Source organism: Corvus kubaryi, unplaced genomic scaffold, assembly GCF_017639235.1.
Source record: "Corvus kubaryi isolate FWS band 111438036 unplaced genomic scaffold, C.kubaryi_AGA036_p1.0 137, whole genome shotgun sequence".
Taxonomy (NCBI): domain Eukaryota; kingdom Metazoa; phylum Chordata; class Aves; order Passeriformes; family Corvidae; genus Corvus; species Corvus kubaryi.
The window spans coordinates 28,886,693-28,909,989 of record NW_024580671.1 but is presented as its reverse complement, the minus strand read 5'-3'; the positions used below and the strand labels follow the sequence as shown (position 1 = coordinate 28,909,989).

At 38.1% G+C, this 23,297-nt stretch overlaps 1 protein-coding gene across 1 annotated transcript in view; it reads left to right on the top strand.

Moving 5' to 3' along the window:
• Positions 1–23,297, top strand: part of SLC2A13 (solute carrier family 2 member 13) — a 149,737-nt gene that overhangs the window by 91,353 nt on the left and 35,087 nt on the right. Inside the window, exons 5-6 of the mRNA XM_042018311.1 lie at positions 9,627–9,790; positions 13,862–13,982. Coding sequence (XP_041874245.1) covers positions 9,627–9,790; positions 13,862–13,982 — 285 coding nt within the window. The remainder of the gene's footprint in view (positions 1–9,626; positions 9,791–13,861; positions 13,983–23,297) is intronic.

The following is a 23,297-nucleotide window of genomic DNA, read 5'->3' as shown; positions in this document are numbered from 1 at the left end:
TTCTCTCCTATGTGGTTAAGTCATATATAACTTTTAAAGAACACTGTATACTGTCTATATAAATTTAGAATGGAATTTCCCTGTTGAATAGAAGTATGTAGCATGTAACATACTCCAGGGATTATTGAACAAATCTGTTGTCCAGCATATGGTTCACAGATTAAAAGGTTACTATTCTGCACTGTAGGGAATCTAACTCTTATTACATTAGCCTTTAGCTCTGTATTATGTTAGTCCTTGCAGTGCTTTATATGGCTGTAGCAATTTTGATGTGGTGCTTAATTGCTACATTTTGTATTGAAGAGAAGAGCAATGGGATTGTCCCTTTCAATAGGTACCACATTCACAGCACATGCTTTGCTTCCATCATGCAGGCTATGTTGTACCATACATTTCTCAGAGTACATTAGAAATGTATTGTAGCCCTCTGCCAAAGGTCTGTTTCATAGCTGCTTTAATGATAATTGTCCTTACCATTTATGGATGGCAACCAGTGCAGAAGTCACCAACTTCTCAGCACTGGCGAAACATTTTTGCACTCATAACAAAGTGCAAGCTAAAAGCTAAATCCTTGGAGGAGTGAGTGAATTCACTTTCCTCTGGTAAAATTGCTGAAAGAAGCTCAGCTTCTCCAATGGTTCTCTAGATTTAGTACTAAAAGCTTGTTCTGGGTCTTTACAGCTGATGGTGTTACATTTTTCTATTAAGCTTTTTGGACTGGGAATTATAGTCCAGTTCTCACCTCTGCTGTGAGCAGAGCATCTCTGCAAAGCATAGTCAGGGCACGGAGTGAAGCAGCATGGGTGGGAATGGAATTCTCAGGTTGGACCATCAAAACTTGAGACTGATGCTTCGTTTGTTGGCAGAAAAGCAGAAATGCATAGTTGAGATGCTTGCAGATTCATTTTTAGTAAGTGAGAGGGAAAGAAGCTATTCTGACAACTTCTACTGTTGAAACTGAAGAGGAAATTTCAAAAGCAGCATTTAGGTGCTGCATTCAGGTAGATTAATCATTCAAACATCAGAAATTAAATGTTTTGGGTTTTTTGATTGTAATTTATATACTATGTTGATATAAATCCTATGGTTTTACCCATCCTGTAATGAAATGAAAAAAATGTCTTCACTGGTGATTCCACCATAAGAAATTTTTTGGGTTTGCCATGATTTTTTCCTTTCTCTACAGACAGGACAAAAGACAACAAAAAAAGACCATGTAATAAAAGCAGACACTGCTGAATTAATATTCACACTGCACACGTTTAAGTTTGCTGTGCAATTACTTTTGTTTTCTAAGCAAGGAGAATATACAAGTCTGTTGAGATCTATACTACGTGCAGTGATGTCTGAAATATATCACAAGGGTAATATTTGATTATATGAATATTAAAACCTGAGATTGGATTTAGAAATTTCAATTAAAGCACCACAAGTGAGTGGCATGGATTTGAAAGACTCTGAACACCTGCCATTTCTTTTAATTTGGCTCCAGAAAAATCTAAAAATATGAACTCTTGAATGCAGATTTAGAATGGTCAGTTGAGGTTGTGAAATTAAAATACTTTTTGCCAAAACCAGTACTCCTTAAATAGGATCTCATCTGCTACCACAAATACAAGCTCAGATGGAGTCACATCAGAATTACCCTTTTGGGTTTGTTTTGTAAGCAGTCCTGAGATGACTTTTGGTAATGTGGGTACATCTGTGCATGTAAGTCCAGGGAAGACTTTTATGCCACTTATTTCCCAGAAACACTTTTTTTTTTTTTTTTTTTACATAGGGCATGTGCTTAAAATTGTTACTAGTAAGGGCACTGTGCCCAGCAGTGACTGCAGCTAGAGTGTACTTATATGCACATATGCACACTGCTATTCCTCATTGCTCATCATGGAGTTTTTCCTGAATGAATGTGGGATTGGTGCCAATAGGTTTTTAAGATTTGTGTGTGTGTGTGTGTGTGTTTCTGGTGCTGTAACAGGCTAATTAAGAATGAGAAGAAAGTGTATATTTAATGCAACATTGTTAAAGAAGGCTTCCACCATTTATTCCAACATTGGGTGTATCTGTTGGGGTCATCACAGGGGCTTTGAGAGCTCCTCCCTAACAGTGAAGCAGTGCCAGAGGCTGCTGTGGCTGTCTTGCTCTGTGTTTGGGCACTTCCACGCTTCCCCATGTGCCAGGGCCTTTCCCAGCCTCACTTAACTTGCAGAAGAGTTTTTTCTCACTGAGTCTTTAACTGTGGGCTTTCTCATCTCTGCTGCCCTTTGTCCAACCCTGTGTCCCCAGCAATAAAGTCTGATATTGGTTATATCTTTTTCCATTTCTTTTCTTTTCGTTGCTGAATCCCTTGACAGCTGGTCATCTCAGTAGCTTAACTTGTGGTTAAATTAGTTTTGTCTTTTGTGCATCATCTTGCCTTTCCAGAAGTGCGACCCATTCTCTAGGCTGTTAAGCTGTGCAAGAAAAACATTTTTAATGCAACATCTTCTAATTAAAATTGAAAAGCACAGAATGGTTTGGGTTGGAAGGGACCATAAAGGCCATCTAATTCCAACCCTCTGCCATGGGCAGGTACACCTTCCACTAGACCAGGTTGCTCAAAGCCCCACCCAATCTGGCCTTGAACACTTTCAGGGATAGGGTGTCCACAGCTTCTCTGAGAAATTGTCCCAGTGCCTCACTGCCCTCACAGGAAGGAATTTGATCCTAGTATCTAATCTAAAACTACCTTTCAAGATCCCATTATTCTAAGCATGCTGGCTGCTGGCTCTTGTGAGACTATTGTGTCTATAGTCCCATTGTTTGCTGCTGACCTTGGCTTAAACACAGGGGCTAGCTTGATCTTTTAATTTTTTTTTTAATGCTACATACATTTTGCAGGTCTCTTGATTTTAATGCGGACTGATTTCATTTTTTGGGATCCCAGAGAACTTACGTCAGGCATTAGAATACCCTGGAATATTAAACCTAATTTAAATTTAACTGAAATTGTCAGAATAAATGAATAATTGAACAAGGTATGCTTTGTGAAACACCTGGGGGATTTTCTTTCCCTGCTTTTATACTTACTAATTTGCAGACAGCACTTACCTGCATGGAGACTCTGGAGTGTCATTATTCTGCTGCAGGTAGTACTGGTGGATAACTGCAAATAGTCATTCTTCTTCCTCCTCTTCCCAAAAGCCCCAGTGGTCTCCACTTATAAAACAGGGATGGCAGTGGTGATTTTTTTTCATAAAAGTTCTGATGAAGAGGTAGGCACTTATATATTGAGTAAAGGCACTAAAGACAAGGTGAAAACGTTGACATTACTCTGCTTTTTGTTGCAGTGCAAAACATACAGGTGTTACAGACTTGAACCTATTTTGTCTGTGCTGGAAACTGATCTCTGTTTGGGGAAGAGGAGGAGGATGATAAAGACTTTTTTCCTTCCAGTGCTTTCATTTAGTTTTCAGCTCTGCCTATTACTTTTCAGTTTACCTCTCCAGTAAATTCAACCTACCTCTTCAATGGAATTAACTACAGGGTTCTGTCTGAAAAATTTACAGAATATTTTTTGCAGACTGATATAGAAGTTTGGTATTATTTTTTTGCCTGACACTTTTTTTCTTTTCATGAATAGATCCAGCTCTTTTACCATTTTTCTATTATGAAAAAGAAAACAATTTCCCTCCCCCATAATTTCATGTGAGACCTGTGAAGGACCCACATAAGTAGGTCAAATAACTGAATGTGAAAAGCACACTGGCTGTTGGCAAAGAGGTATCTGGTGCAGAGCAAATAAGTTGAAAAAAAAAAAAAAAAAGAAATTTTTTCAATCTCACAGCAGATACTTGCAACAGTATTTCCACATGACCCAACAGGTGTGTGACAGTACTTTGGTAACTTAGGGAAGTGAATTTCTTTGTGTATCTTGGTGATCTTAATCCTCTAAAGGTATTTTTAATCCCTGACAAACACTGGTACATGTACTTTGCTTAATAGCTATAGAGTTTAGTCTGCTTGAACACTAAAAAAATCCCATGTTTTCTTAATTACCATAATTATTTGGTAATTCTTAAATCCTTTTCACGTACCTTGCACATGGATAACACATGCTGGATGAGAGAACCTATTGGATGTATATAGTTATCTGTCAGACAGTACTAAATTCTGAGTGGTTTTGTTAACATAATATATTGATTGTAATAAGTGCCATTCACTATGTCATTTCAGTCTGTGCTGAAAGCATTTATAACACAATACATCATTACTGCTAAACAGGGAATTTGAAGGTTTAATTACAGTAGATAAGGGTATAGTGGCAGCTCCCCAGGTTGCCTCTCAGGTACTGATTTTGAAAAATCCGTTACAGACTAAGAGGTGATTCAGCAGCCTTTTCCTTGAAGAGCTCCACAGGACTTCAAAAGTAGAAGTACAGGAAAGAATATTCAACTGTTGATCTTAAATTGGAATCCTATAAAACATCAAACTGAATTGGCAGGCTTCAGTAAGATTCCAAGATCTACTCCTTAGATATTTTATCTTCTTAACCTGAAAGTAAAGGTATTTGTGTCCAAATAGACCTGTTTCATATCAGAAGCTGGTTGCTTGGTAAGAACTAATGAGCAGGAAGAGTCTTATTGATATCCAGTGCATAGAGAATAAAAGATGTGTGTGTACATTGTCATACAGGCACATCTCATCCCTGTTGGGAGAGATGCAGATGATGTGCACAAACAGCAGCATTTTATAACTGATTAAAAATATTTTTTAAATTTCTTGGAAGACAACAATAGATATGACAAAGTGTTGCCTGCTGCCCTGCTGAAGTGATTCATCCTGAAATAAATGATGAACTGTGTTTAATGGAACGATATCAGCCACAAAGTTTGTGTGTGTATATGTCTGTCACTATATGGGCTTTTAGAAGGTGGAAGAGTTTCTTTGATACTCCCTTGTATGAGTAGATAATAATGCATGGAGTAAGGTATTTAAATATACTTCTTTTTTTGGTGTAAATATCATGCTCACATTCTCTGTGATTTTTAAATGCAGAAAATGGAGCTAGGCTTAGTAATATTTGTGAGACATAATAGCTGTTACTATTTTAGTGACCAGCAGGATGTCCTGCTGGAGGGACTGCACAGAAACAGAGCAGAGCCTTGAGACAAGCTAATAGTGTTGGTTTGGGCACTGCCAGTCTGCAAAATGGCACAAGTTAGGTCATGAGGTACATTTTCAAAACAAAAATTGAAGGACAGTGGTATATGTGCTAAAGGGTCATGCAATTTTAAACAAGAGTGTGCAAAATTTTACGAAGTTAAGTCAGTGAATAGATTTTTAGTGAATAAAAAGTTTACAATCAAGTTGAATTGGAGGAGAGCAGAGATTGTGAAGGAGCGGCACAAGACCTGACAGAACTAGTTTGGCAGGACAAGTTTGCCCTGTCACTATATGAGCTTACAGAGGGTGGCTGAGGTACTTCGGTTCTCCCTTTGTCACCTTAACAGGTGTTTTTCTAGGATTTTAATTTTCTAAGGAATCTAAAGGCCATAAGCTGACTAATGTGGTAGTCCTGGGACTGGTGCTGAATCATAGTGATGAAATGGATTTTTACAGCTTTTGTGATTAACTTGTCTAATGTCAAAGGTAAGGTTTGTTGTTATCCTTGCTCTGACCTTTCATTTTCATTATCCATAGCTAATGGAGATTTAGCATCTACAAAGTTTTTTCCAGCAAAAGCAATTCCCTTTGAAAAGGAGATCTATGGTCAGGTGTTTCGTAATATCAATGCCACAGTTATTATTTTATATTACAGGAGTTCAGAAAGGTGACAATCAAATTTGTGTTTCAAAAAATCACAGCCTGGTTAAGGTTGGAAGGGACCTTTAAAGGTCATCTGGGCCAATCTAGCTACTCGAGCAGGGGATGTTAAAAAGCAAGGTAAGAGATTAGGCAGACATGATTAGAGATGTAGACAAGGAAGCAGCAGAGTTTCAAAAATGCCTGGTTCTCCAGACTGGCGTCCATGGTTGCTCTGCATGCAGCATTTGAGAGTGGAAAGGCAGAGTGCAGCTCTTCTTTCTGAGTGTTGTGTGCAGAACATGAAGCTGAGAAGTTGAACCACGTTATCCAACACCCTGATTATATGAGCCAGTGCTGCTACATTGCTCTGCAATGCTTATTTCAAACAAGTCTAACCAAGGGATATTTTCTCTTTGCTGCTCCTACAGTACCTTGCCACTGTCCCTGTTCCCCTTCCCTGGGCTTCATGCGGTGCTTAGCAGGGCCATAGTATCCCTCCCACCAGAGACCCTCCACACTTGGAGCACCTGCATCTGTGGCTCATTCCAGATATATCAACTTCTTCCCATTTGTTTTCTATTCCACTACTTTGGCATCTAATTTCCCATGATGCTCTTGCTCCCTCCTGCTGTTTCTGTAGGTTCATCTGCATGGATGGGTTGCCACATTTTAGCGTATCGGTGAAGCCACGGTAATTCTACAGGACCTTAGTGATGAAAGTGTCAACGTAGACTTTCATGATTAAATCCCTTTCTTAACGTAGCTGTAGATGTGTGGGACAGGCAGAAGCAAACTTGCTCTGTCTACAAGCCCACTTTGCTCTAGAATGTGTTCTCAAGCTTGTGTAGTCTATCTTTTGGTAAACTGAAGTTAACCTAATGTGCCTGGCCACTTTTCAGCAGTGGTAATAACAACAGGAGTTTTCTGTGCTTCTTGTTTCTTCAGTGCCTCTGAATTCTCAGAAATGCCAGATGTGGTACAATTGATGAGTTCAAGCTGCAAACAAAAGACTAAAGAGGAAGGTGTGTACATCTGCAGATTAAAAACAGTTAATGACAATAGTACTATTATATTAATTCCGTTTCAGATCTCTGTAAAGAGAGCCTTAGATTTATTCATTAATTTTACAGGAATTATAAATTGTGTCCAAAAAGGCTGAAATCCTTAGACAGAAACTTTGTTGGAGTGGACTTAGTATGACAGGTGGGCTGGAGCAGCATCTTGTGAAAGATGGGGACACTCAGAGCAGTGATGGCACCTTATCAACAGGCATTTATTTTCCCTGAGAGCTACAAAGCCTGGTGTGGTGGGCTGCTTCTCTGCTGCTGAAGATGCTAACCTAGGAAACTTGAAATGAACAATATTAAAAATCTTTCTATATATATGCAATTCAGTTACTTTGTGTGGCTTTGTAATTGCATGTATTTATTTGCTTTCTAAGATACAGTACTTGCTTAAAAATTCCAAAGATGCACATGTGTTTTAAATTTTCTTGACATTTTAGAAAATAAGCTAGAATTGCACAACTTTGTCACTGAAATGGTATTCCCTGCAGGACTTGCAGTATTCACTGTGATTGTATAATATCACAACTTAACCTTTTTCTGCCATGTAGGTTTATTCCATTGTCAGGAAGAACTTGAAAAGATTCATGTTATATGGATATACAGGCAGGGCTGCACAGACTGGTATAAAAAATGGGCATACTAAAATAGGTGAACATAAGCAAATATATTTAGTAGTTGTCACAATCTATGTTAGTGCCCTTTTAAATTTTTGAAATTAGGTTGCTATGCCATAATAACTATGAACATCGTTGCCCAACACACGAGCTTTGGTAGCTTAGCATTTGGATTTGCAGAATCTAAATTTCCCTGGTTTGTTTTCCATAGAAATGAAATATGTTATTTATTTATGGATAAACAGTAAGCTTCTATTTGAAAATATATAACCTGTGAGTGCAATAAGCAACCAAAAGGAATGAGGGGGACAAAAGGTGTCTGTTTGTATGGATTAGGCAGTAGACATTTACATACTTTTATGTGATTCTTTATTATTTGCTCTTTTTGACTTTATAGACACTACATTATCCATTGCTGCTGACAACTGGCAATTTCTGGCTTCCCAGTAGAATTGGATTTTGAGACGATTTAGATGTGTGGAGTTAAATGTGGCTTCCTGAAGCCTTGTCTGGTGGAAGTAAATAGGAGTTTCACAGTAGGTGTCAGAAGGCCAACACTTGACATTTATTGTTATTTTTCCTATGCTTAGGAAGAAAAAGAAAGGTGTATTGGGAGATCAGAGACTGTATCACTTTGGTGGCTAAAAGAGTGCAGTACTATGTAAGTTTTGACAGGCAGTTAGCAATTTAATATAGAGTGCCTTAAGAAGCAAGGACACATTAACGTTGACGTTTTGATGTCTCTCCTTTGTGAATCTTCCCTCCCTAAGAATCACGCCCTTGTTGGGATCTCAGAGTGTGCTGCTCTTTCACAGGAGATGAGCCTGGATGAGTCACTGCAGTTGCTAACAGGCGGGCAGAGACAGAGCATGGCTCAAACCCAAACTGGGTCCTCAGTCCCAACAGGTTCACTTTGGAGGTCCTGTCCTGCTGCACCACGACAAATGGCTGCACTGGGGAAGAGGAGCTGAGGAAGGGAGCTGGGAGAGTCTAAATGCCTTGTGGGTGAGGGGGTAACATCCAGCCATAGTCACGGTCAGTTACGGGTGGTAGTGTCTTAAATGGCATCTCAGCAGATTGCCCATCACGGGTTATTGATTTGAAGTAAGAGGTGGAATGTGCTTGGGAACCACTAACATTTCCGAGGCCAGCACATCCAGGCATTAGGACAACAAGGGGACATTAAAGCAAGCTGCATATTAACCAGGGATGAAAAAAAATAAGCTTTGACATTCTTGATGGTTATTCCTGTGTGATAGCCTGTTGGCTGCAAAGTGTTCGAGGGCTTGAATAGTCAGTATTTCAGCATAAATTAATAGAAGAATTTACAGCATCAACAAAAGTACTCGTGTTTCCTTGAGCATTTATTTAGCTCCCGCAGAGAACATGGGCACAAAGTCTGTGTTCATTTGATCGCTGTGAAAAATGGTAGAAGGCTTCCTTTCTCCCCCCCTTTTCATTTTGCTCAGTTCAATTTTTTATGAGTTATTGTTTGTGTGGAATGATTGATTCCATTTAGAAAGAGGTAGAACATTCTGTCAAATGCTCCTGTTGGGTGCAGATTCACATCCCTGCAGTGAATCTAGTGGTAGGGCATTTCAAAGCAATCATTTTCTGGTTAAGACAAAAGTAATGCCATAGAGAGGAGTTTGTGCACTTCAGTGGCACTGAAGTAAAACTGCAAAACCTAAAACCAGGAGGATGCAAGTGTCACTTGCAGCAAGCTGGATGCCATAGATTAGTTCTGTATGACCTTTAACAGGACTGAAAATCTATTTGATTTTGAGCTATCTTTCCCTAGACAACAGAGTGCTAAAACCCCAAAAAGAGCATAAAGCAATGGATGGATATGAAAAGCAAGATTCATTTAAATTAAAAATGCAAACCCCATTTCTAGCAGAATATGATTGACCATTAAAAATATAAACAGCCAAGAAGAGAATGGCAATTCATCTCTTGATATCCTCTAGTCAAAACTTTAGTCAGGTGCAAGTTATGCCTTGGTTATGCCTGATTTCCCGGGGTGATTGTGTCTCAGTCTTCAACCGCATTATCCGGGAGGTCCCACTTGATATTTGTTATGATCTTTTTCAAATTAAAACAGAAACTATAACATGAGCCAAATTGAAATAAATGGTGTCTCTCCCTCCCTTCACAGGTACTACAGTGCTACCATTTTGCAGATGTCCGGAGTGGAAGACGACAGACTTGCAATCTGGCTGGCTGCACTGACAGCATTTATAAACTTTATTTTTACTCTTGTGGGAGTCTGGCTTGTGGAAAGAATGGGTCGCCGGAAGCTTACACTTGGTAGCTTAACAGGTGAGTGTTCCATTAGTGTATTGTATTTTCCTCGTAATTATTAATGAAAGGAAAATAAAATTTCAAGTGCAATTTTTTTCAAAGTAGTCCTCTTCAAAATTACAGTGTTAATCTTCTCCCTGAAGGTTTTCAAGACTATTAGTAAAATACCACAGCTAGAGGCTAATTTAAAAGTCACAACCTGTTATTTTTTCAGGTAACACTCTCCTTAAAGCCATGTTTTACAATGTTTTCATTTAGCCTTTTTTTCCAGTTTGAGGAATCAAATGCCTAGGACTTCACAGGTGGTTAGTTTTTAAATCTCATACATAATTTTGGGCTCATTAATTGGAATTCAGAACCATCTGATGAAGGTGTACCAGAGAAAGCATATTGCATAGCCATTGCAGCACTTGGTAAAAAGTAGTGCGGTTCTCTGCATAGTTACCTCAGATACAGTACAGTAAATACCTTACATACATTAATGGGATTTTAATTCACCTCCTGTATGAGATACTCAAAGACAGAATTCTGGTTTTGTACATTTTGTCCAAATATTTAGACACCATAAATTATCACATAGTCTTTTCTTGGAAGCAGGGAAAGGCAGAGCAAACAGCCTTCCTATGTTCAGTGTGTCCTGTTATTAGGCCAATAATTCCCTGCTTGTTCCTGCCTTATGTGCTCGTTTTGGCTGAAGTGATCTGTGACCAAAAGCTGCCTCTGGCTGAATGTCTGGAGTTTCCAAGAACAGGGTTTTGTAAAGAGAAATTGTTTCTGCTCCTCCTGAAATAATGTTCACAAGTGTTTAGCTGTGAAGGTTTAATGTCTTTGTATTTTGTTCTGTTGTTGCTGTCAAGGATACAAATTTCTAGTTAGTGCAACACAGCAGAGAGAGGCACCAGCTGCCATGTCACTGGATGTGCAGTTCCCAGCTCTCAGCTGAGTGAATCTACACTCGAGTACTTGAATGTGTTTATATAGGCAGTGTTTATATAGAGCAGTGATAACCCAGTGACACTTCTGGTTTGGTGCACAGTTACTCAAACCATGTTTCTCACATTTAAAGATATGAACAAAAATCTCAAATTGCTACTTTTAGCACAGTCTGTTCCAGATCAGTTAAAATACATCTCCCCTAAATGTCCTTCTATGCCTCCAGGCAGTCTGTTGCCTTGTCTTTCTGTGGTGTGGATCTCTCTAGGCCCTGCACTGACACTTCTGTTCTTGGGTGCTGCCTCTCCTTTAGTGTCTACTGAAACAGAGTATTTATTTATTTATTTATTTATTTGCTTGTTTGTTTATTTATTTATTATTTGGCCCCAATAATCTCATATGTCTGGCCAGCCCCCTCAAGAGTTTATTGCTGGACCCAGCTGTCTAGCTGTGATAACCAACACAGACTTTTCATATTATCAGAGCTCTTTGCTTTTTGGCTCTGCTAAACATATTCAAGGGTTGTCCATCTGAAATGTAGATATAAATGTCTTGCACAAAGCATGTTAGTCATGGAACAGAGGAGGATATAGAAATAAGACAGAGAATTAACAATGAAGCATAATGCATTAAAGGGTTATTTGTTAATGATGTTTGGACACAAAGTAATTGTGTAGTAAAAATGGTCTTTCTTTTGTGGCCAGTTGCTGTCTGTCTGTCTGCAGCAGCACTTGAGTCAAGCTGCATTGCAGACCGTTTTATCCTACGGTCCCTCCTTAAGGAAAATACAAATAATGACAGTCATGAAATCATATATTATCCCTCTGTACTATTTAGAATTTTTTCATGCAACATTTGATTTAGGTATGAATATGGTGTGTTTTCCTTAGCAAGAGGGCTGTGTAATAGAGTGATAATTACAAAATCTACCAATGAATTTGTTTTCCATATTGAGTTTTCTCACGGGGTAAACATATCTTACTGCTCTACTTTGGTTTGCATTTCTAAGGACGTTACAATTCACACCGAGTTACTACTGGCAGCTTCTCTGGTCTTTGGGGAAGCCAGGTATGCCCCAGTCTCCCACTGCATAAAATGAAGACAAAACAACTACTTTTGCCTGCTGCTGCAAGGATGTGGGGCTTTGGTTTTTTAATAAAGGCTAATTGATTAGATGTTTATTAGATAAAAACCTACAAGAATAATCAGTAGAGTAACATTAATATTTTGATTAAAAGCCATTGTACTATAATTTAATTTTGGAATCTTGTGCAACTTTTCCTGCTTTCTGAAAACAGTTGGCAAAGGGATGCTTTAGATTTCATTTAATTTGTCTTTATCATTCTCAGAATATTAGAAACTTTTAAAAATTGAATTAAAAAAATTTTTTTAATTTAAAAAAAAAATTATGAAAAATTATAGTAAACTTCTGAAAAAAAAATCCCACCTTTTTAGTTCTCTTTACTACAATTACTGATTTGTCTTTGTTTCCTGTCCATTTGATATCTTGGTATCATTTATTTCTTCTGCTCTTTTTCTTCAGTTAATTTCTTTCTTTGAAGCTGTTAGTTGGGAAACATGCAGGAATTGTGACAAGTGCATTATCCATTTTATTTGTGTTTTCTTCTTTCCCTTCAGAAATTGTCAATTTGAAAGGTACTTGGGCATTGTACAATTTGTATCTCTTTTTGTAACAGAGAGGATCTAAAATATCTTCAGGATATTTTCTTTTGTTTTTTCCCACCTGAGATAATGATATGCTGTGATTGTTTGGTTTTGTTCATCATAGCAAAACCTCCCACAGAATGAAAACATATTAAACTTCATTTGCCAAGTTTACATATTCAGTACTTTTCCAAAGAAACAAGGTACTTACAGAGATACTGGAAGTGAGTATTAGTGTATTTGGTTAACTTAAAAGACAGACAAAGCATATTTAAAATGAGTATAAGTAAGCTTATAGACCCTGTCTAAATATATTTGCTGTCTGGTTTATGGCATTTTGAATGTACAGGACATCTAGTGCAATATCCAGCCTGCCCAGAAAACTGGGATTATTAGTGTACCTACCAGCCACAGCAGTAGAGATCCAAGTATGGAATATCTTATGGTGGGAATGTGCTTTCTGCACATGTAGTTTGTGACTGAGTTTAAGGTCTTACGTGCCTCAGTTCAGGTAAATGTGTGGTCCAACCATTCCTGCCTATTGGCCGTGGCTGCTGCACAGGCTTAGTCAGGGATTACATTATTACACATATCTTGGTATTTTAGATACTATTTTTATCTCAGAGAAAGGTTTTCACCTACTTGGTGTGTTTTCCAGCTAGGAAACTTTTATACAACGTAGATCTCAATGTGTTATTGTGTAGCAAGAGGTCAAGGTTTTGTAAGTGTGAGTTTGAAGCAGTTGGAGTAGTATCATGAGTAGGGAGGTTTTTCAATTTTCATTAAAATGATACAGTATGTTGTGTGTGTGTGGCAAATAAGGTAGGAAAACTATGAGTTATGTTCCAGTAATGGCCTGTTTCACAGAGTATGAACCTTTCTTGTCATCATTTTGCCCAGCTTGTGCACAAGGAATTTGTTAGGGGAAACAGGAGCAAACAGATGGAAGGGGTTTTTTTCCCAGCTGATGTTATGTGTGCTCTTTGAAACAAGATGTGTTGCACTTTTTGATGGTGTTCTTATGAAAAGTCAAATTTCTCTACTTTCACAAATGGGAGTAGAGTCAATGAAAAAGCTGGTGCTACTTTCTGTTTTACAGAAAAGCCTGCAGGTCTCGGTGTGAGAGTGGAGAGAAGTATGGTGATTTCAAAGTCACTAAGAAATTCAATCTTTACAACATTGTTTTCAACACCAGAAATAATAATACCTGTTCATTCAAGCAGCGTCAATTCCACAGATTAAAAAATTCCCAACCTACTAATTTAATATCTGGACATGAAAGCTGGTGCACTTGACTTTAATATCTAACCTAATTTAGGATGTGGATGTAGCAAAGGGTATTTTTCTTAGGTTCTCATTACAACTCCTTAGGGAATGCTGTATGCATAGTGATGGGGTACCTTGCTTTCCCAAGCAGAGTTCAGTTCAATAGAAAATTATTTCATGTGCTCTGGAGAAAAGTGTCACATTGTTCTTTATCTGTATTTTTAGGTACTGCTGTGGCACTCATTATCCTAGCTTCGGGATTTTTGCTATCAGCTCAGGTCTCGCCAAGAATCACAATTAATCCACCAGATCCTTCACATCAAAACTCTACCTGCACAAAATACAGGTGAGATTTCATGGTCATTCATCTGATCTTCTTGAAGATTGCTTCCAATTAATTGAGTTTTACAACCTAGTCTGAGTAATAGACAATTATTCATGAAGCCTAGTACAAGGAACTAAACTAGATAGCTAAATTTAAAATCCTAACTTCCCTCTGTAGAGAAAATTACACTCTGATTAAATTCTCTGAGTAATCCTTTGGAGTTTCTTGGGCTAAATAAGGTGGTTAAGTGGCAAATTCCACACATACCTGTTCTAATATATCACACCTACTGCAAGTTATAGTGTACACAAAGTCAGGAATATTTTATAAGGAATTTATAAAAATGCTTGCTGTTATTCATCTGCTTGTAGATTTGTCATGTATAGCAGCTGTAAACTCTTCAAAAGATGTGTTCCTTGCCTATTGTTTTCCTGAGCAAGAAAAAGTAATGTTCAGATAATTGCATACTCATTAACAATTACAATAAATGTGCAGGTTTTGACCTATTTTTCTTCCACATGCAGTCATAGTTTCAAATAACATTACTTCTGGAGTTTTAAGAATGTGTAATTTTCTATATTTTGTGGGGTTTATTCATATGAATATGCTCTTATGTTCATTTAGCTGACAGACTAGAAAATTCTGTATTCAGAGAAGACTAGTTCAATGGCTAAAGAAGTTCTTAATTATGTTCAAAATCCATCTTACATGTGTTTGTAGTAGAAATAAATATCAAGAAATGAGAGGTACACTTCTAGTTTTGTAGCGATATTGGTTAGAAATATGGTTCGTGGCTTTTCTTATGCCAGAGCAATGTCTTAGGTGAAAGATGGTGAGGATCTGAAGGTTTATAGAAAACTGGGGAGGGGATTGAAGGTCTTCATTGAGTCTAAATAGATATGAATAACTGCAGCACAGGATACTACCAGATATAATGGTTCCTATATTGAAAATGTGTATTTTACTTGTTTTCTACTGCAGAGTCAGCTATAATTTGCAATTTTTGAGACGGGCCTGTCTACAAAATGGCGAGTAGGCTGGTTAAAAGAGGTAAAGGGGGAAGATGCTCTCCTTTTGGAATAAGACTGCATTAAAAGAAAAACATGAGAAGGATTTGCTTAGTACTTCAGTTAACTGGAAAGGATGTTTGGAGAGAGGAGATGCACCCTTTGCAGAACACATAATTTGTTATTTAATGAAGCTAGATAGTTACTGTAACCTGAAATGGTATAAAATTTATGTACAAGAAATATGGCTAGTCCAACTGAAAAAACAATGAAAAATATTCAACAGAATTTTCATGTTCCAGTTAACCATAGCCAGTCAGGAAGGAAATTTTCATGTCTTTCATAGTGTGCACTTTTGGGCAAAAGCATGAAAAATTAAAGCAGGTAGTTCTAGTAAAGGCATGTTGTTTCATGAATTATTGGAGTACTTGTAATCTCTTGTGATTTCTGTTTCTGATGTGAAGTGGGCAAAAGCAGATATGATAAAAATTCAAAGGTTCTGGAAAAAGAGCAATAAAATAATTTAAATATTTTCATTTGAGAGTAGTTTGAAATAGTAGGAGCTCTTTTTGTTTAGAGATAGAAGTGAAGGGGGGGGAAATAATGAGCAACATATGAGAAAGCTTTAGGTGCTTCTGTTTCAATCTTATGCTGTACTGGAATAGAGATACACAAAAGCCAGGAGAGCTGAAACTAATAAATGGATGCATTTGCCCACAAATCACATAATTAGGCTGTAGCACCCAGTATTTAAAAGGTTTATACAAAGAAACAGGGATTGATATGCTTAATAACACCTTTACACTTGTATACCTACAACTGTATAAATTTTCATGCCTCAAAATATCACTAAGCTGTGATCCAGATAGAGCCAAAGGAAGAATATTCCTTCAGTATCATGAATATTAGTATTTATTATTTCTGGCGAGTATGACATGCAATACATTACATTTGACTTGGAAAAGTGGCTGTTTAAGATCTGAGTATGCCTGCTTTCTATACACATTGTCAATAAGCTGAATGAAATATAAAATATTGGTTTTGTCATGAGAAAGTAGGTGGTGTTATCAGCATTCCATTTGGGTTAGAAGAACTTGAGCGTAACGTGGATGGTCTTGGAAGGAAGAGGAGATGGGAACTGCAAACCAAAGAAAAGCTAAAGGCTGGGCTTTACATTGTGACTCACCTCTCTCTCCTTTTTGGCCCTGGAGTTATTCCCCATGGCAGTTATGAAGTTGAATCAAAAAGATTCCTAAACCTGAGGATTTGCAAGTAAAAGTCTACTCTGTATCACACCAGTCTTGCATATTTTCTTTGCTGCTCTAAGAATAATGGCATTACTGCACAGATAGGCACTGTGTAGGGCAGCAAGTGTTGCTGTAGAGACAGTTACAAACAGAATGTTCAATCAAAGTAAAAGGAAGTCAATTCATGGCAGTGGTCTCTTGCTCTTTAACCCGTATCTTAGCTTGTTCCAGTCTAACTGCTGGTGTCTCAGATTGCTTAGCATTGTATCTTGCAAGTCTTCAAGAGGTCTCAGTTTGGGAAAAGCAAAAGTCAGTGGGACTTCAGAAGATGAACACATAATGTCATCCTCCTGTAACTGCTTTCAAGTATGTGCCTGCACAAAAGCAGCTCATAGTCCTCTTCCTCTTATGGGGACACAGTGCTTCTCTGAGGTGAGGTAAACTTAAAGTCTAAACCTGTTTGCAGCTTGGGCATTTCAGTGTGGGGGTGTTTCCTAAATATAATTTGCATTTGTCTGTGCCAAAATGTATTTATAGGCTACAAAAACACCAGTAGAACTTTTTTTGCTGACAGAAGTTTCACTGATACTATGCAGAGTAAAAATACATTTTATGATTCTGAATCCGTCGGGTTATAGTGAGTGTGGGTGTCCATTAAGGAACCCTTAGCGCTACTACGAACAGTCTGCTTGTTGTTCCTTCAGATCCATATTCCTCTGCACAGACTAATTCCTGCTGCTAGAATAACAATGAAGATAGAAAGACTAGCAAATAAAGAGCACAGTCATTGTCCTAATTCAAAAAAGCATGTAGGGCTTGAATACTGTGTTCTCAAAGAGCTATGCCATGCAAATAGAGCTACTTGTACGTGGTTGCAGAAAACAAACCAGTAAGATATGCTGTGAATAAAATAAATCAAATAAAGTGTTTTCATTTGGTGTAGAGATGTAGAAGATTATAGCTGAACAGCCAAAAAAAAATCCATAAATCTGTGAAAAAAAAATTGAATCATGGAAATACTTCAAATTCAGCAGGGCACTCCAAACACTGAAATTTGTTTTGCCTCCATATCTTGGAAGTGGGTGTGTGTCTCACTGAGGAGAAGCAGGGTGAATGCTCCTTTCTGTGCCATCCATTAATCAAATTTCATTTTCACACTCAGCTGTATAAGGTTGTGTAGATATTTGCAGTGTGACCACCTGTTTTATTTGATTTTAATCTCCTCAGCAGCTGTGATGTTACTTATCATCAAGGTCACAGAAATCTCAAAGGTAAATTTAAGAATACAAAACAACAGCATCCCAAAGTTTGTCACCTTAGAAGTGAAAAGATGAACTATCCATTCCTATTATTATTCCGACTACCAAAACTCTATAAATGTTCCCATTTTTACTGGTTCTGGAAGGAGGTTTAGGTTAGGGCATGTGTATTAGCTACCCTCCCACCTTTTCCCAATCTTTAAAGGATCAGTGGTGTGACTGTTTGGGACATTGAGCCATTTCTGTAAAATGACCGTGGTCCTGCTGCCTTGTATTTTTGCTTGTTTTGTCTCCATTCATGTGTCTCTCTCTGCACTTCTTGAAACTTGGTCAGCTCTAGAAGACATAATGTGAACCTATTCTGCTTAAGCAATATTTTTCATGCCAGGTACTATATGAAAATGGTAAATATTGTGTTAAGCTTAGGTCAACCCTCATATCTTAGGGAAATGATACCTGTGCACACAAAGTATCTCAGAATCCTTCCTGAACAGATTGTCTTCAGACTGATTAAAATAATAGAGGCGGTGCCAGCTGTGCTGGGCACACAAGGACTCTCTTGTTCATTTTTGAATTAGTCACCCTCATGTGGTTCATGATCCTTAGCTCATTGTACAAATACACACCACTGAGATGAAGGCACCAATATTTAATACTCCCACATAGCCATTTAGTAAGATAACTAATGGACAGAAATATATCTTTTCTCTATGAATGTAGCAGAATTATATAATTGTGATCAGTCCTGAAAAACTCAGCTAACCTCATAACTGGAGCAGGTTTTATTGTATTTAATAGCCTCAGGATGCATATAGTAGGTGTATTAGCTATTGCACTTCATTTTATTGAGAACTCATTGACAATCTGATTTATCAGCAAACTAGGCAATGCTATTTTTCATAATGTCACTGTATCATGGAACCAGTATTTTTAAAAATATGATTCTCATTTTCTCTTTCTAATGTCAAAGTGCCTGAGCTATTGGTCTTTCTGATAACTGAGAATTGCAGTAATAAATGTGTTTTGGCCATTGAGGTCAGAAAATTATGAATATGTAAAGAGATAAACATGTTTGAGGATGCTTTTGCCAGCTCTTACGAAGTGTAGTTAAAATTCTAATGGTTTATGTTGCAGAACTGTGAAATGACCTCAACATAGACTGGAAATTTATTAAGTAAATAATATAATGATATATTGCTTGGTAACAATTTTCCCTTTGCTGGCATGTTGGTCCTATCAATCAAAACTTGTAATTTAATTTTAAGTTATAAAGGATAGGAAGGAAGATGTCAATCTATCTAGTAAGCATCTTTAATGGGAATGAGAAAAAACTCCCCTCATCAATTTAAACACAAAGATCTGAAAAGTAACTTACCTGAACTATAATGTCTGTGACTGCAATGCAGTTCCTGTAACCATTGTTAAGTTTTCCAGATACTTTGACTCAAACTCTGCATTGGTGAGGAAACAAGGTGTTATTCATATAAGAACCTATTAACACTTCACATCTCTGCTAGTACTTCTAAGACTTTGCTGTTTAACAAAACCAGAACATTGCTTAGGGAATGATTTTTTAAAATCTTCCAAAGTGATGGTGTTATACTTTATATGGTCTGCAGGTTTTCGTCACACAAGGGTGATTTTAATCAAGTTTGAACAGGGCTTCTATCTGATCTGCCTGGAAGCTGGAAATATAGTATCTATGTGTAGGGTCTCTTTAGAAAAGTAGTTTTAAAAACAAATTATGCTACAGAGACAGCGATTTTGTCCAAAATAAAGGCATGTGTAAGTCAGTTGTTCCTGTTCTTTATGGTCTGTGTTGCTCAGTTCCAGGAATAAATCAAGAAGCTCTATAGTTGGAGGCTATATAAATTCAGAAAAAACATTCATCAAAGACAAGAAACAATTGATACCTATGAGCAAATAGATCAGAACACTTCTCTTGTGATGTCAGCATTCCAGCACAGTCTGCTGCCAAGGTGCTTATAGTAGTAGTGGGATAGCCCTGATGATCTAAGGACTAGGCAAGGTTTGTAGAGTCACTGTCTTCATAGGACTGTGATAGATGAGAGGAGTAGGTGAGCCTTCACATCCTCACCACATCTAAAGCAGAAGTAGCAAACACCAAGAGGCTGAAAACAATTTCTGTGAGGTTGTATAAATTATGTTGCACAGTTGAGGAGTGGGAGCCTTTGTGAAGAAAGTTTAAGGAATGTTTGAAGAGAGCTAGTGTATTTATATGTGGCTGGCATGTCATGAAGGGTAAGGATTCAGGACTGGTCTGGAATTTTACGGAGGACACCAAATAATCATCTCAGTGGAATAGATGGAGCAGGAGCCTGATTTGAAGATGAGAAAGGGTTGATCATACTTGAACATGGTTTAGATCTGTTGGAATGTCTGTGTGGTAAATTACAGAACTGCAATTAGCATCCAAGTACTGGGATTATAAATGATAGCTTTTCCTTATGGTTACCACTAAATAGATATATGTGTTACCTAACAGAGTGCTGGTAGAGTTTAGCAAATAAGCTTCTGTCACTTGGTCTGTTATAATGGCAGGAAGTCCAAGTGGATTTTTCTCATTCTTTATTAAACGTTGTATTTCCTGCATCCTAGATACAACCACTGGAAGTGGCATCTGCAGTTAGCACACATTTTAACTGCTTAAAGCATCCCCTATATTCTTGTCCAGTTGTATTTAATCTCAGTTTAGCACTTCACTTCTGGAAGCAACACAGTAACCTTCAGAAGTATAAAGAAAGGCTTGATTTCATGCCTGAGGTGTAGTGGAGCATGTACAGATAGCATAAGCCCTCAGGCACAAGCATCAGGCAGCTTTAAACATGGTCCTAGTACCTAAGTGAAGTGAGTTTGTGTATAAAAATGAAGTAAGCCATTTATCAAAAAACCCATAAGATCCTTAGTTGTGTATCTGGCTGAAGGTATCAATATCCTGACATGTCAACAGAGCTAATAAGTACTGCAGTATTTGTCCAAAAGTCCTTGTACTTTTTTTGTTGAACTAAACACCTTGGCTGTTTGGATTCATCGATTGCCTGTGTCCCTTGGTGAGTCGAGCTGAGTAGGCGTGCCCTGACCAGTGATACTCAGCTCAGCTGTCTTGGCCATTTTCTTTGTTGAGGCTGGAGGAAGAGACATCATCTGGTTGTAGATAGAATACAAGAACAGAAGCAAGGAAAGCTTGATCCCAGCTTGTTGTTCTTCTGTAAGGAGCTGGAAAGGAACTACACACTGCAAGCTAAGGGAGGCAGAGACTGTGTACATAGCCAACCTTGAGAGCAAAGAGTAACCTGAAGGTAGGATGAAAGGTCCACCTGGCCTAGGATCATGCTTCCAGTGTGGCAAACAGCAAGCTGGAAATAGTAGAAGGCAGCACAGTCAAAGTGACATTCCTTCCAGCCTGCAATGATTTGCAGCTTATGTTCTCTCTGGGTGGGATGTGCTAATCCTTAGTAGGTACTGCAAGACCCTCCTGTCCCTACATTGAGCCTTCCCTGCCTGAGACAGATTTTATTGTTCCTGCAGTTCTAGGAGGAAAAGCGTCTTCAGGAATATGAATATTTGTATCCTACAGAGCAGGAGCAGAGGGTTAAACAAGCTCACAACAGTGGAATTTACTCTGGGGGCAAGACAGGATATGAGCAAAATGTCTTGCATATAATATCTCAGGTTGGAAGGGACCCGTAAGGATCATCAGGTCCAACTTGCATGTTGCCGATCTATCAGATTTTCACATATAGAGCCTTCTTCACATACCCAGGCTGATTCTCCAGCATATACTCAGTGTGAATGATGACTCTAAAAGAGGTGGAAAGAGTCTGTCCACAAAAAAGTGTGTATTTGGGGATGTTTAGATTCTCTGAGTGGCTGTTCTGCTACTCGTGCAGTAGAATGTTATGAAATCAGGTGCTACATTCTGTACAGCTACACAGTCCATAATACATTATCAGGTTCAGTTTGCATTTCTGTAGCTGGACATTAGGAACATTTTGTAATTGGATAACAGAATATGGAAGGCAAAGTTGAAAGGTCTTTAAAATCTGGCAAAAATTAAAATCAATGAAATGTTGTGAAACAAACAATTCAGAAATTGAGGTTCAGCTTGAAAAAGTCAAAATAGTGTGAGAAAAAGAAATGGTACTTGGAGAGGAAGGGCCCTGGGCAAAGGTCTTTTAATGCTAAATCACTCAACAAAAGTGTCAAGGTCAAATTTGCAGCTCAAATTACAAGACTGCTGAGAATTGTAGGAAAGGTATTACTTACGAGGTCATATTGCAAATTTAAAGTGCAAAATGTAGCGATGAAACAAACATAAGTATGGAGTATTCTAAGCAGTGGAGAAAAAGCAGTTATGGACCTTTCATTGGCATCTGGAGAGTCACTTTGGCAGGTCAGAGATTTTATTCAATATTTTTAGAGACTGCATTAGAGCCTAGTAAACTGCACTGCTAGGAAGAAAGAAAACAGTAATTTTGGTATAAAGAAAAATGTACACAGATAGTCAATTAGTAATTCATCCATATAGTGTAAGATCTCTGTGAGAGAAGATGGCATTGCGGCCTTTGTGATCAACCTCTAATCTCAGGAGCAGTAATCGGGCAGGCTGATCCAGAGCAGAGCATTCTGAAAGTTGTTGTTGCTGCTCAGGCTGGCAAGAAATTGCTGTCAAAGGACCTCAAAATTAGTGCTGTCAGTCTTTCTAGATATCAGTTATTCCTGTGTGGTTGGATGAAGGGACATGTGTTGAGTGTGTTGGCAGAATCAGTGAGGAATTGCAGGGTTGGGGATATCTAGTCTGCTAACAGTCCATCAGCTCCTCAGTAAACATGCTGCAATGTTGAAGCAGAAACCCGGAGATCCCATTCCATGGCAGTTCTGCATAAACTGAGAGGCCAGGCTACTTTGTTCCATTGAGTTCATGCCACTGATCTGCAAAGAAGCTGGGCATCTTTGGACTTCTGGAGCCTCAGAGTCCTGGTTGTTGTTATTCTGCCTCATAGGCTGAAGCATCTGAAGTCTAGACACTTGCCTTCTTGTTGGGTTGCCTAGGAGCCCAGCTGGCAAGCAGGGAGGCAAACAGGCACGTTGTAAAACCTTTCTGCTGTAATGCTGCTTTGGTTTCATCAAAATCAAATGATCTCTCTCAGATATTTCAGTCTTGAATTGTCAATCTCACAGACAACCATCCTGCCTGGGAATTTTCACCTGGCTCTTCATGGATGAACTTGTTTTCAAGACACTAGCTCATAAACTTAGTGCAAATATAAATATCTCATGATAAGTAGAGGAAGCATATCTCCTGTTTATAATTGGATGCAAATTTCCTTTCCTACCTCAACATCTGAGAGTTCTCCTGTATAGAGCTTTCAAGGCCATAAGTGATCTCTGTGTGGAAGAATTACCAGTATTGTTAAAGATTCATCCTCTGACATATTTTTCAATACATATATTGATATGACTGATAAGCAGGTATTTTTGAGGACAGGAATGAGCTCTGTAAGAAGTAGTTTCATGTCAGTATTATACTGTGCATTTCTTTTCCTGGTATATTCTATATCCTATATTATTTATATCACTATGAGCATGTATGTCAGATTATGTGCTCAATTTCAAACTGTTTAAATAGCTTTGCAAATAATAATGGGGCTAGAGGGAAGAAGAGCATAAACCTGAAACTACTATATATTTTATTTCTAGAATAGGCAGCCTCAGCACATGGTGTCTCTGATTGTTTTTTAATTGCTTCTTTAAAAAAAAAATCTTCCTTGCTTATTTCATGCTGCATCTTCTGTTATCATT